This window comes from Bos grunniens, chromosome 9 (assembly GCF_055505025.1).
Source record: "Bos grunniens cultivar Pamir isolate PY7600 chromosome 9, Bosgru_T2T1.0, whole genome shotgun sequence".
Lineage (NCBI taxonomy): Eukaryota > Metazoa > Chordata > Mammalia > Artiodactyla > Bovidae > Bos > Bos grunniens.
Window position 1 is genome coordinate 87683081 of NC_141173.1, and position 15600 is coordinate 87698680.

General features: G+C 40.9%; 1 protein-coding gene across 13 annotated transcripts in view; it reads right to left on the minus strand.

The window, feature by feature from the left end:
• Positions 1 to 9919, minus strand: part of KATNA1 (katanin catalytic subunit A1) — a 34336-nt gene extending 24417 nt beyond the window's left edge. Inside the window, exons 1-4 of one of the 13 annotated variants that reach the window (XM_086318253.1) lie at positions 9647 to 9919; positions 2716 to 2941; positions 2137 to 2209; positions 1628 to 1802 (exon numbers count right to left, since the gene is read on the minus strand). In XM_086318253.1, coding sequence (XP_086174379.1) covers positions 1628 to 1789 — 162 coding nt within the window. In that variant the 5' untranslated portion in view covers positions 1790 to 1802; positions 2137 to 2209; positions 2716 to 2941; positions 9647 to 9919. Of the gene's footprint in view, positions 1 to 1627; positions 1803 to 2112; positions 2210 to 2715; positions 2942 to 7724; positions 7786 to 7862; positions 7998 to 9646 lie in introns of all 13 variants that reach the window. The other 12 variants (XM_086318249.1, XM_086318250.1, XM_086318247.1 and 9 more) reach the window with 12 other exon arrangements.
• Between the last annotated feature and the right edge of the window lie 5681 nt (positions 9920 to 15600).

Consider the following 15600-nt stretch of genomic DNA (forward strand, 5'->3'; position numbering starts at 1 on the left):
TACTTCTGCAAGTTGTGCTTTGATGGTTCTTATGCTACTTAACTGACTTTAAAAACGCTCATCAGAATTGACTAATTTCACAATTCACTAATGGAATGCATCCCACAGGTTGAAAAATAAAGCTTCAGAAGACAAATGGCTCAATTTACATACAACCTATATATATATTCTTAAAAGCTGCCTTGACAACTTTAAAATGATATATATTTCATACATATATACACATATGAAAGAAATGAAGCTAGCAATGTTTGGTTTTAAAACTAAATGATTTAAATATCCTTTCTCTCTCTCTGCTTTTTTTTAAAACCACATTTAATCTTGGCATTTCCCCAGTGGCCCAGTGGTTAAGACTCCCCCTCCCAATGCAGGGGGTGCAGGAATGCAGGTTCAGTCCCTGTTTGGGGAGTTAAGATCCTACACGCTTTGGGGCCAAAAAATCAAAACATAAAACGGAAGCAATGTTGTAACAAATTCAAGAAAGATTTTAAAAAACACACTCAATCTTTTATTTATATTTATTTTTGGCCATAGCACGTACCTTGCAGGTTCCCACAACAGGGATTAAACTTGTGTCCCCCACAGTGGAAATGTGGAATATTAACTACTGGACAGCTAGGGAATTTCCAATTTAAATATTCTCATAAAAAACTTTAGACTTCTTAAGTAAAAGTTGCTGGCCTAAGAACAAAAGGTCTTAAAAGACTTTCACTGGCAAATTTAAGACACTTTACAAAATACTTTCCCCTTCTAATGTAAAATATGAAGAGGCAGATTTAAGGAAAGAGGTTAAGTTCAAAGAGGTAGACTATTTTTCTGTTAAAGAAATTAAGGACAAATATGGAATATTATTAAAAAGGCAGTTTAGCAGAACTTGAAGGTAATATTCTATCTAGAAGACCAGCTCAAAAAGACTATTAATTTCTATAACATTTCTCTCCTGGGACATTGTTGAACCTTATTATAAATGACACATCCAACTGGACGTGTAAGTTCTATAGTTTCTACCTATAAATTTCTTCCTTCATGGCTCAGTGATAAAGAATCCGCCTGCAATGTAGGAGCCGCAGGAGACTTGGGTTCCATCCCTAGGTCGGGAAGATCCCCTGGGGGAGGGCATGGCAACCCACTTCAGTATTCCTGCCTGGAGAATTCCATGGACAGAGAAGCCTGGTGAGCTATAGTCCATGGGGTCGCAGAGAGTCAGACATAACTGAAGCAACTTAGCAAGCACATAAATTTCTACTGCTCCTCAGTGGCTAAAATTCCTCACATGGGATTCAAGTATGGTCTGATTTACGATGTTCTATAGGGAATATGGTACATGTGAGATTCAGGTGTCATTTGCAGTTTCAACAATGGCTTAATAAAGTCAATTCTAATTTTACCAGGTCAAAATGTGATCTAGAAAAAAATTTCAAAACCATTCCTATTAGATTCCAAAAATTAGAATAATTGAGTAGAACCTATCATACTGATGATGGTGAATATGACACACTGTTTTAAGTAACATTATATACAAATCCATATAATAAATTATACAGTCTTTATGCATAGCTGCAAAGCACCATCTATTTAAATCTGAGTATTTTAAACCACTGAAACAAACAGCAGTCACGAATCTTACCTGTTGCCATTTCTGCTGGAGGTATGTATCTTTGACTGAGTACAGATACTTGTTCATTTGGTCAAGAACTCCCTGATAATAGACCATTGCAGAGTCGTAATTTCCCAGCAATGCATATTCACGGGCCAACTTCACATTCTCACTAATCATAAGAAGACTCATGCTCAACTACAAGCTAAAAAAGAAAGAAACATTTCATATTAAGTCTTTCAAAATAAGTACTACAAAGTTTTTTAAAAGCATGCTTTCCAAGGATCCCTGAAGAAGCTTGCTTTCACACATACTATATTTTCTATCTCTGTACATTTGCTTATGATAATCTCCACTCCTTCAGAGAAATTTCTTAGTTCCCACAGTCAAACCCTACCTATGTGTCAAAGTCCCACTCAGATCAGTACCAATTTTCCCAGTATGTCTACCTTCCAAACTTGTCAGTTCAGAATATCCCTCCCCCTTCTAAAGTCCCCCGGTACGTGACTGGGGACCTTCATCTCAAGGCACTTGTCCACCTTGAATCTCTGAGAGCAGGAAAAGATCTGAGTTGGTAACTTCAGTGCATGAAATACAAGTCTTATGGAGTATCTGCAGAACAAATGTAGAATGTTAGATGCTGTTTTTGGAAAGCAGTGTGAAACAGAGAAAACACATTTTGATGTTAGAAGACTCTTGGTAGAACTGTAATCCTGCCACCTTTGTCAAGCCCTTTATCTTTTCTGAGCCTTAGTTTTTAAATCTGTAAATTGGGATTGTTACTACTTCTTTTTTGTTTTTAACCACACCACACAACTTGTGGGATCTTAGTTCCTCCAACAGGGATTGAATCTAGGCTCTCAGTGGTGAAAATGTGGAGTCCTAACCTCTGGACTGCCAGGGACTTCCTGAGTAACCATACTTCCAAGAGTTGCACTATGAGGAATAAATGACTATTTAAAGTAGCCAGCACACTACTTGGCAAAGAGTAGGTCTTCAGTAAATGCTAACTGCACCTTCCCTGAAACTTTCCAGATGCAAAAACCAAGCATAGTCTTTGTACTTAGTAGCGTGTGGATATATGGATACGGGGTTTTCATAGGTGGGTTTTTACTTACCCTCCAGACAGCAGATAACTTCAATGACATAAAAATTGGTCCAGAAAATAAGGGAAAACTGGTCAACTTTTTATGAGGTAGAAAGTGAAAGTGTTAGTCGCTCAGTTGTGACCGACTCTTTGTGACCCCATGGACTGTAGCCCGCCAGGCTCCTCTGTTCATGGAATTCTCCAGGCAAGAATACTGGAGTGGGTTGCCATTCACTTCTCCAGAGGATCTTCTTGACCTAGGGATCGAACCCATATCTCCTGTGTCTCCTGCATTGCAGGTGGATTCTTTACCAGCTGAGCCACCAGGAAGCCACCACCTCAATTTTGAAAACTAATTAAGAACAATACAGAGCCTATTTCACTTAAGACCATGATGTGGTAATTTTAAATAAAACATTAGCTAATTAACAATGTATCAACAAGGACACGCATGCACGTGCACAACATACACACATATACTCCACGATCAAGAAGGTTTATCCCAGGAATGCGAGGATAACCTAAGATCAGAAAATCTACCTTATAATTCCTCACACTAACGGACAAAAGAACTACATACAAAAAAGAGTAGCACATAAACGGCAATTTATGAAGGGGAAACCCAAATGGTTAACACGTACAGATACCAGTAATAGAAGAATGCAAATAAAGTGTGAGAGACCTCTTTTACATTTACTAGATTAAAAAAAAAAATTAGTACTGGCAAGAATTTGGGGAAAAAGACATCCCCTCATATACAATTTGTGGGCATAAACTCCTACAATCATTTTGGAGAGCGATCAGGTAGTACTTAAGAAAAATTATGTACGCAGCTATCCTATGATGCTGCCACCCTACTTTTCAATAAATATTCCAGGCGAAGTTTCACAGAGACCCACCAACGAACTTGTTTTCGGATGTTAATGACAAAACTGTTTGAGATATCCAGTAGTTGGAGGTAATCTATTTCCTGCTAGGGAAAAGATAAGGAAGTATGTTGCATGCACTAACAAATACTATGTAGCAGACAGAAGCAATGAAGAAAATGTACAAATAGTAACATGGATATATTATCAAAATACAGGGTTAAGGGAATTTCCTGGCACTCCAGTGGTTAGGACTTGACACTTACTGCCAAGGGCCTGGGGAGTCAGTTCCTAGTCAGGGAACTAGGATCCCACAAGCTGCTCGGCCGAAAAACAAACAAAAAATACAGGTTTGGGTGAAAAAAAACAAAACAAAACAACTTAGACACAGAACAAGGTCTAAATCCCCAATACCATTTTATAGACTTAAAAATATGTTATGTTTATATGTGGTATATAAAACACTTTTTCAAAGGACACATACACATCCAAGAAAATAAATATATTACAGTGTCTATGGAGGGTAAGATAGGGAAATATGAGTGGATAAAGAGGATGAAGGGTAGGGTTAGGGTTAAATAACTACAACAAAAGAAGTGCCTTATGCCTCTCAATAATCACAGACAGCCTGTAAGACGGCTCTCAATGACCTCTGCCTCCAGGTGTCCATACCCCTGTGTAGTCATCTCCCCCTGAACCTGAGCCTGTAACAAACAGAATACACAAAAATAACGAAGTGTCATTTCTGAGATTACACTGTGACATCTGCCTTGCTCACCATCTTCTGCTCTCTGGCTGGACCACTCCAAAGGAAGCTACCCTGCTTCGAGTTGACCATGCATAGCCTCATGAGGCAAAGATCTGACGGAAGCCCAAGGGCAACAGAGGAACTGAGGCCCTCAGTCCAATGGTCCAGAGACACTGAATCCTGCCAACGATGCCGTGAGGGAGTGGGGAAGTGGATCCTCCCTAAACCGACCCTTGAGATAACTGCAGCCTTGACTGGTACCTTGACTACAGCCTGTGAAAGACTCTGAATCAGAAGCACCCAACTAAGTTATGCCCGGAGCCTAACCAAAGAAACTGTGAGATAATAAATGCTTACTGCTTTAAGCCATTTAGTTTTTGGGTAATTTGTTACGAAGCAATACAGCTATGAACTGACTCTATAAGTAATTCAAGACTGATCATCTGCGGTCCAGAAGAAAAGGAAAAAAAAAACAACAAACAAATCCCATGACTTTCTGGAGTCATGACACAGATAATTTCCACCTGAATAAAAGCTCTGGGTCAGGGACATGGCTCTCTGTTATTTTATGGATATATCCCCAGCACCACGCGGCCTCGCACACAGCAGCCACTCGGGAAATCTCTGAATGAATGAGTGCTCACTACTGAGATGTCTTACCTTTGTCCAGTTTCTTAGCCTCAGCTCTCTCACATTCCCTGATCCTCAACCCATCCCTACCGCAGCTGTGGCACTGCTTGGCTCTGAAGCTACATATGCCCTAGAGCGACACCCAGTCTGGGCAACAATGTAAGAAGAGCACAGCTGGGGCCTGTTAGAAGCTGTCAGAAGATGTCCTGCTGGCAGAACATCCTTGATCTGGATAAGCACAGACAGCAAACAGACTCTGGCTCTTTCATCCTCCCCACCCCACTCCACCCCCACTTAAAAAAAAAAATCTAAATTATTGCCCTTTTGTTTTTCTGAGGGCCAGGGTTCACTGTCCCAATACTCACAGAGGTCACTCCAGGCCTTCTTTGAAGGTTCTGTGTTATGGATACTTCTTTCTACTCAGATAAAATTCCTAAGGAGTTAATGAATGGGCATTTCCTAACAAACAAATGTAAAGTCAACCCAAGGCCACATTAAAAATGACCTAAAAATTCTTGGTTATCAAAGAAATGATGGGTTTACTGAAAATGTATTAAAATACCACTCAAAATCTAAATGTCAGACAAAAAATAAATTTTCCAATTCTTTTAGCATCTCTAAGACACTCTTCTCAAATGAATGTCAACATTGTAAGTTTACAGGAATCTTCAATTTCCAAATATATACCCTTAGCCAGTGCCTGCATTCTCAGTCACGTCCGACCCCACACTGGCAGGCCGATTCTTTACCACTGAGCCACCTGGGAAGCCCTGGTGGCTCAGTGGTAAAGAATCCTATCCACCTGTCAATGCAGGAGATGCAAGTTCGATCCCTGGGTCAAAAAGATCCCCTGGAGGAGGAAACGGCAACCCACGCCATCATTCTTGCCTGGGAAATCCCATGGACAGAGGAGCCTGGCGGGCTACAGTCCATGGGGTCACAAAGAGTCGAATATGACTTAGCCAATAAACAACAATATATCCTTATCACTGCCAAAATTACACTTCAGGAAGACAGAATTTGGGTCTACCTGACACAGTATCTGGCAATACTTGAAGAAATGAATATATATGAAGAAAAGCCTTCAGACCAAATTTTAACCACAATGAACTGAAAACACTACCTATTGATTCAATTAATAGAAAATGAAATCGTAAAATTATAAAAATGAGACTGTCCAAAAACACAGCTGGTTTTTAAAGAGCGATTATTAAAAAGAAAAATAACCATAAGTATAGGTTATGCGTACTTTACCTGGATAAAAAATGTAAGTTTTTCCTTTATATGATCCTGTAAGAACCACCCTTTTCCTTAAATGTCCTGAGTATTTATTTTAGTTTATGACGAAATTCATTCATTTAACCTAAGTAAGATGCAACATGAAATTTTAATTCAAGTAACAGAGCCTCCTGATGAGGGTGAAAGAGGAGAGTGAAAAAGCTGGCTTTAATTCAACATTCAGAAAACTAAGATCATGGCATCTGGTCCCATTCACTTCACGGCAAATAGATGGGAAAAGTAGAAACAGTGACAGATTTTTTCTTGGGCTCCAATATCACTGCAAACTGTGACTGAAGCCACGAAATTAAAAGGTACTTGCTCCTTAGAAGAAAAGCCATGACAAACCTAGACAGCATATTAAAAAGCAAAGTCATTAGTTTGCCGTAGTCTGCATAGTCAAAGCTATGATTTTTCCAGTCTTTCTGTATGAATGTGAGTTTTGGATCATAAAGAAGGCTAAGTTCTGAAGAATTGAGGCTTTTGAACTGTGGTGTTGGAGAAGACTCTTGAGAGTCTCTAGGACAGCACAGAGATCAAACCAGTTAATCCTAAAGGAAATCAATTGGAAGGAGAGATGCTGAAGCTGAAACTCCAATACTCTGGCCACCTGATGTGAAAAACCGACTCACTGGAAAAGACCCTGATGCTGGGAAAGAGTGAAGGTGGGAGAAGGGGACGACAGAGGATGAGATGGCTGGATGGCATCACCGATGCAATGGACATGAGTTTGGGTAGGATCCCGGAGTTGGTGATGGACAGGAAAGCCTGGCATGCAGCAGTCCATGAGGTTGCAAAGAGTCAGACACGACTGAGAGACTGAACTGAACTCAACTGAGGAGAAGGGTCGACAGAGGATTAGATGATTGGATGGCATCATCGACTTAACAGACATGAGTCTGAGCAAACTCTGGGAGATAGTGAAGGAAAGGGAAGCCTGACATGCTGTAGTCCATGGAGTCACAAAGAGTCAGACACAACTTAGCAACTGAACAACAGAGTCAAGTTATTTTAAACACTAAAAACTCAGTATTACAACAAAATTTCTAGCAAACTTGATGCGATGCTGTGTAGTATTGCTGCTGCTAAGCTGCTTCAGTCGTGTTCAACTCTGTGCGACCCCATGGACAGCAGCCCACCGGGCTCCTCTGTCCACAGAATTCTCAGAATACTGGAGTGGGTTGCCATTTCCTTCTCTGTAGTATCTCTATAAAGAGACAAAGTATCTTTACTCCTCCAGGATTAGGGAAAGAAGCATTCAAAGAGACTGAAAAAGGTTACAGATCCAAATATCTGAGTTCCAAGATTTCTGTTCTCTGCCCAGAACAAATACCAGACCTTCCCAATTTCACACCTAAACAGGATACCATGCCCACTTAATTTTTAAAGGAATCTTAGACAGGGTTCCACTCTCACTACAGTTTTTACTGTAATGTGCAAAGGTCATTCATTCAAGAAATGTTACGGAACACATACTGAGGTACAAGGAATTCCACTGAATACAAAAATAAGACAGACCTTGAAATCCTTGAAGTTTAGTGGGATATCATTTTATTTATCCTCAGTGTTTTTTTCTTTGCTAAGTAGGAGGAAACAAGCGCAGAACATTATTAAGCACAGGCTAAAAAATCAGTATCAATGTTAAAAAATATTTACCTGCAAAACTAATGTCCTAAATTAAAAACAGATGAGGCTCAATTATGCATTTTCCCGCACGCATGTCAGTAAGCTGAGTGTGTGTAACTTCAGCAGTGACAATACACTGTGAAGCAATTTTCAGAATGTTCATCTCTGGAATATGAAAGCAACCATAATGCTAATTTACAATCAGTCACTGATGATTACAAATAAGCACAATAAATAGTGACCAATGACCAATTATAGCATGGCATACCTTCATACCTTTATAATCATCATATGATAAATACTCAAGAAGCACAAGAAAGTTATCACTACAAAAAAAGCATCAAGAGAGACCTGGTCAAGGAAACATATATATGTATTTGGTAAACTTTCAGTTTACCTCGAACAAAACAAATCAGTGAATATAACAAAATGTAACTTAAAAGCCATATTCAAGCCATATCAATAAACACCACAGGCAGAACCTATTTAGCATGTTATCAATATTGACCATACTGATTTGACACACTATCTTTTAAACCAGTCAAGCAGCTAAAAAGCAAACAAGCCCAAACCATTGTTGTAAACCAAAATTTATCCTTAGTATTTGTCAGAACTGTGATACCAGTTTCAAAATAAGATGCAGAATCCATTGTAGACTATGGACCTAGCACTGAATCTTTAAAATGTAAAAGCAACTTGAATAATGCCATAAAGGACCTTTATATAGCTTTTCATAGTCTAAGAATGTTGGAAAGTTGACTGTCATTGAAAGAAAAATAAGTAAAGGAAAACATGAATTAAAAAAACACGTTGATTGGCACTACTTCTTTATTTTTTTTTTTAAGGCATGAAACAAGTCACAAGTTAATACTTGTATTAATACAAGTGTTAATACAAAGAGTTTGCCACTGTTTCTTTGTGTAAGAACTCACTGATTACAAAAACCATCTCCTTTGGAAAAGAAAACAGGACTGCACACTGAGATATTTTGGCCTGTATGAACATCACAAGAATCTTTCTTGATACCTTGGCGTTCTAGCATTGTGACTATGTGGCAAAGATATTCTAAATATTAAGAATGTCCTCAGCAGTACCTAAGGCTCTGATTTCAAAGAGGAAGACATACATGAGTGCTTGCAAAAGAGAGAGGTGCAGCAGTGTGTTATCAGAAGTTAGTAACTGATATAAAAATGGCACTTGGTACTTAAAAGAGAAAATTATTTTTGAGTAAATGAGGGCTTGAGTCTATCCCCCACAAGGCATTAAGGATCCACGTCCATCTCTAACTTTATCACCACGTAATATACAATATGAAACAAAGTTTCGAGGGATACTTTTTTCTAAAAGGTACCAACTTGAAACAAACAAAAAGAGTCGTTAGCCTCTTGTAGGATGCCCAGCTCCAAAATAAGTACGAAACAACATCCTTAACAATATCACAGCTACCTAACAAAACGTAATCCCCAAAGTCAAGGCTTTTGCTTTTTTCCCCTCCACAGGGGAGAGGGTTTCGGGCGGGGAATGTGTCAAAAAAGCGAAGAAATAAAAACAGGTTCGTCGACCGGAGACGTCTCTAACGACACAGGCCTAGAATAGGATCGGCAGGGGCCCCCAAAAGTCTCCGGCCAGACAGGATTCCTCAGGTAGGAGGACCGCCACCCAAGCCACAGGTGTCAGCGACAACAGCGAGGACTTAGAACCTCGGCGCAGGCAACGGCAGGCTCACAAGCAGAATGCGCAGCGGGATCGCATCACAGGCTCCCGAGTCCCTCCAAGCCCTGATCACGGGGGTCCGGGATCCCCGCGACACTCACCTGCGGCGCAGAGGCTCTCGGGAAACCGCCCACGGCCGGGCGGAGGGGGGGAGCCGAGCGGGGTTCCGGGCAGCGAAGAAGGAGGGCCCTCCCCTGTCCACCCCAACCACCCTGCTCTCTGCTCACGGACCCAGCACTGCCTGGTCCAACCGTCACGAGCCCCAGATGCTGCTTCCAGTAGCCCAGACTTTGAAGGCAGACCCGCCAGGGTCACTTCCGGTGCCAAGGGTGGCCTCGGTGACTCCAGCGCACGCGGGGCGCCGCCCCGGGAGCGAGGACGCCAGGCGGCGTGCGCGCGCAGGGCGCCGGCTGGGCGGGGCCGAAGAAGGTGGGCGGGACCGACTTGTGGGCGGGGCCTACGGGGGCGCCTGCGCAGTCCTGGGCAGCCGCCTCCCCTGCGGACAGGTCAGGCTGAGGGGTGGTAATCAGTCAAATAAGTACTACCGCTTCCAGTTCCTCGATGTTTTCTGAAGTTCTTTGCTCACTTTTCCTCCCACTTGATTTTCATCACGCTGCTCAGAGGTTAGGAGATTAGAGTTTCTATTTTACTGGTGAATGTCAAGGGTCATACAGTTCGTTTATGACAAATCCAGTTTTAGAACCAAACACTAAGAATTGGGCTGCGGCGCTTCTAGCGATATGACATGAATACTGTAAAATAGAGAATGAGTGATCAAAGATATTCGGACACAATGCTGGTGAAATTTTATTTTCTTTTTTTGGTCAATGTTTTAATGCAACCAAACTACAAATACAGTTATGATGTTCCACGATGTATAGAAATACACGTAATGGACAGTTAGTACTCGTGGACAGGCTTCCTCCAGCCTTAATCTCCAGGCTTTTTCTTCACCTAAGGTGAAACAGACGCACTTAAGACGCGGTTTCCTCTAGAAGAGCTTGGTAATTAAAATTCTGATTTTAAAGCATCCCTGCTTTTAAAAATATTTAACATACTGATTTTAAATCCCCTAATTTAACACAGACTTATATAAAGGCAATTCAAGGGAAATACATCCGTTCAGCCCACAGATGTTTATTAATCGAGTATTTACGTGCCAGGCGGCACTGTAGGCATTGAGTATATACATGGTCAACAAAATAGGATGTTTCATGGAGCTTAAGGTCTTGTAAAATTCTCAACTAAGTAGAAAAGAATAGTTTTGCTATGATGCATGTAAACTCTATTGTAATGTTAAAGTATAATTAGTATAAGAAAATACAGTGTATCTTTTTGAAATGAAAAAATAATTCAATGAGGTACAGATTAATTGCCTTAGTTAGACTGAATTAAACTTCATTTTTTCTGAGTGAAAAGGTATGTTGAATTATACAGGCAATTTATAGTTTAAAAACTTCTCAGAGGGCACAAAATGAATACATATTACATGATTTCATTTATATGAAATTCAAGAACAGGCAAAACTAGCCGGCATTAACAGAAAGAGGTTGGCCTGGGGGCTGGGAGAAATGAGGGAAAATATTAGACTACCAGAAGGCATGAGGAAGTGTTTTTCAGGTGATGGAAATGTTCTATATCTCAATTAGTATAGTGGTTAAGGAGGTGTGTATGTTCATTAAAACTCATTGAACAGTACACATAAAATGGATACATTTTACTGTACATAATTTATACCTCAATGAAGTTAATTTAAAAAACACATCAAAATAGTGGCTTACACTACTGTTTCTTACTGGTTGTACTAATCTAGGGAGACTAGGGTATTCTGTTGTTGTTTTAGTCATTTAAAGTATTCTGTAGTAACCTCTACATTGAAGAGGTTTCAAACACCAGGAATTTTTTTCTTTTCATTTCCTCTATTTGTTCATGTAGAGTGGAGGCAGGCACTGGGGACATTGAACAGTTGAAAACAGAAAACGAGATAATTTGTCTAACTTCTGTCTGGGTACGAGACGTGCCACCTCTGCCCACATTTCACTGGCCAGAGCAAGTCATGTGGCCAAGGCTGACTTCAAAGTGATGGGGCAGTGAGAAACATATTTGTGTACCGCCTTCATGACTACTACAGTAGTCATTTCTTCTTTTACAGTGTGGTTTCTACAACCTCCATCCCTCTAAAATGATCGTTTCCAAACTGGGACTCAGAGAAACTAGAGATGAGTTTTTTCCTGGTGTATGGTGAATTGATTTGGTAGGATCATAAGATACATACAGGAAAGTTAACAAAAATTAGGTAAAAAGGGTAAGTGCTAGTAAAGAGTTAAAATTTTATTCAGAAGGTGTCAAGGAACCATTTAAAGTTCAAATGAATGCATAATTTATAAAGGAATAGGAAGATTAATTTGATAACCATGAGGTGAAAGATTTGGAGGGGAGAGAGAATTACATAGAAGGGAACAACATGAAGACTACTTCTCAACATTATGTTTTTGCTGTCTCTTTGCCCTCTTTTGGGCTTCCCTGATAGCTCAGCTGGTTAAGAATCTGCCTGCAATACAGGAGATCCTGGTTCAATTAATGGGTTGGAAAGATCCCCTGGAGAAGGGATAGGGTACTCACTCCAGTATTCTGGCCTAGAGAATTCCATGAATTGTATAGTCCATGGGGTTATAAATAGTTGGACACTACTGAGTGACTTTCACTTTGCCCCAGTAGGTAAATGATGTAAAGTTACATACTTCCTCCATTTGGCTAGGGCAATGTCTGGCTTATGGTAGGCATTACTTAGATACTTGCAGGATAAATACATTGTTGTTAAAAAAAAAAAAAAAAAGAATTTGGAGACACTTTTTACATTTTATCAGAGAAATCTAAAGGACTTTCACAAATCTGAGCCATCTCTTAAGGTACAGAATATGTATAAGACTAGAAAAGTATAACCATGATTAAGAATCCCCCCCCCCCCAAAAAAAAGAGTTCCTTGGTAGCCTAGTGGTTAGGATTCTAGATTCAGTCCCTGGTAGGGGAAGTGAGATCCCACAAGCCACACAGTGCAGCCACACACACACACACACACACACACACACAGAATCTGCTGAATTTTTATGAATAGATTATGTCACAGTATTTGCAGGAACAAACTGAGATAGATCCTCAGTGCTATCTCACCGAGGATAGTCATAAGAATGTTCTTCCTAAATAATAGCTTCCATTCTTCCTAAGTAGTATTTTTCCTAAATAATAGCTTCTTCCTTCCTAAATAATACCTTCCATCACAGACTGGCTGCTCCCAGATTGCTGAATGCCATAGGAAAAAAAAAAAAAAATCACACCACCTTGAAGACTGATGCACAATTACATATCTCCCCACCTGACACATATTTTTCTGCATGTCCCACTTCAGTTCTCTCTCTTACTCTTCACATTAGTTATTTCAGACTTGCACCACTGTTCTCAAGCCAGCCACATACCCCTTTCTGCCCTTTCAGCCAGTCACTTTATCTCCACCTTCAGAGAAAATTGTGTTCAGTTGATAAGTCCTGTCTGACTCTCTGTGACCCCATGGACTGCATGCAGCACACCAGTCAACTCTGTCCTTCACTATCTCCCAGAGTTTGTTCAAACTCATATCCATTGAGTCAGTGATGCTATTCTACCATCTCATCCTCTGTCGTCCCCTTCTGCTGTTGCCCTCAATCTTTCCCAGCATCAGGGTCTTTTCTAGTGAGTTGGCTCTTTGCATCACATGGCCAAAGTATTGGAGCTTCAACTTCAGTAACAGTCCTTCTAATGAATATTCAGGATTAATTTCCCTTAGGATTGACTGGCTTGGTCTCCTAGAAGTTCAAGGGAGTCTCAAGAGTCTTCTCCAGCACACAATTCGAAAACATCAATTCTTTGGCGCTCAGCCTTCATGGTCCAGCTTTCACATCTGTATGTGACTACTGGAAAAATCATAGCTTTGACTATATGGACTTTTGTTGGCAAAGTGATATCCATGTTTGTTAGAGAAAATAGGAGCTATCAGATTGAAATTCCCTCAACTTGCTCACTGAGACAGAGATCTGCCCACCAAGTCCTCATTTTCCTAATAACAGTCTTCCTTGATTAAGTTGGGCTTCTTGGAAAAAGGACTACATTTTCCAAGACTCTCATGTAGCTAGGTGTGGCCGTGGATCTAACTTCTGGCCAGCAGAAGTGTCGTATAGAACTTTTAGGAAGGTACCTTACAGGGGAAGGCCCTGAAAATCCCCCTTCCAGTCACACCATCCCCTTTTCAGGTTAGAACATCAACTCTGACCATAAATGACCTTTAGGATATAAGCCATGTGAAGGTGGCTTATATAGGCTTATAGGACTTCCCTGCTGGGTCAGATGGTAAAGCGTCCGTCTACAATGCGGGAGACCTGGGTTTGATCCCTGGGTCAGGAAGATGCCCTGGAGAAGGAAATGGCAACCCACTCCAGTACTCTTGCCTAGAAAATCCTACGGATGGAGGAGCTTGGTGTCCATGGGGTCGCAAAGAGTCGGACACGACTGAGCAACTTCACTTCATGTGAAGATAGCAGAACTGTACAGATGAAGTATGGACTGACGCTGTGGAGCTGCTATACCAAGTGTTGACTGCCAACTCTAGTCAGTCTAAGCAATTGTTGTTTTGGATTTTATGTGTGTGTGTGTGTGTGCACACTCAGTCGTGTTTGAGTCTTTGTGACCCCCTGGACTGTAGCCTGCCAGGCCCCTCTGTCCATGGAATTTAGAAGGCGAGAATACTGTAGGCATTCATTTCCTATTCCAGGGGATCTTCCTGGAATCGAACCAGATATTGTGTGTCTAAACAGTCTTTGTTTTAGGTTTCTTATGCCACATAACCTAATCTTAATACTTTGACCAACCATACAAACGTCTCTACTTCACACTTCCACAGCTCTTTCGTTTGGCTTGTCTCATTAAAAGTGTATCTTGCTTAGTCTAAGCCCAGTTCCTCCACTTGGACTTAAAGATTTTATTTTTTTAGTATTATTTTTGACTGTGCAGGGTCTTTGTTGCTGTGCAGGCTTTTCTCTAGCTGCAGCAAGCGGGGGCTGCTCTCTAGTTGTAGTGTACAGGCTTCCCATCGTGGTGGCTTCTCTTATTGCAGAGCATGGGCTCCAGGGTATATGGCCTTCAGCAGTTGCAGCTTGAAGACTCTAGAGCACAGGCTCAGTAGTTGCGGTGCATGGGTTCAGTTGATCCCTGGCATGTGGGATCTTCCTGGATCAGGAACTGAACCCATGTCTCCTGCATTGGCAGGCAGATTCTTTACCACTGAGTCACCAGGAAATCCCCAAGATTTTATTTTTTATTTCTATTTTATGTATTTATATTTGGATAGGCAATGCATTCACATGGTTCAAATTCAAATTATATAAAAGCTTATATAGTGGGAAGCCACCTGATGTGAAGAGCCAACTCATTGGAAAAGACCTTGATGCTGGGAAAGATTGAAGGCAAAAGAGGGCGGCAGAGGATGAGATGGTTAGATAGCATCACCAGCTCAATGGACATGAATCTGAGCAAACTCCGTGACATAGTGAAAGACAGGGAAGCCTGACATGCTGCCTGGGGTTGCAAGGAGTCGGACATGACTTAGCGACTGAACAACAAGAGCCAGGCAGTTAACTTGGTTTGATTCTGCTGGGCAGCATCTCAAATTAGTTTAGTTGTTAGATAGGATGCCTTCCACCCAGAATCTGCCTATTCTTTGTTCCACTTCAGTATCTTTAGGTAGATTTTTATTTTGCCCCCAAGTTTGTAGTTGTGTAATAGTCAATCCATCAGGAGCTTACTTGGTCATACTACCAGAATCTAGAACGTATGTCATTTGGTTGATAGTTGGATAATAAACTTGAAGGACCTGAATGAAGTTAAAGACTCCAGTTAGAAAGTTCTTACAATAATTCAGGCGAGTTGATGGGGGTCTCAACCAAATTAGTTTAACCAAACGAGGGGTGCAGATGATGAATCAGAAAATGTACTAGTTAAATAACTGAATTTCATGAGTCATTACACG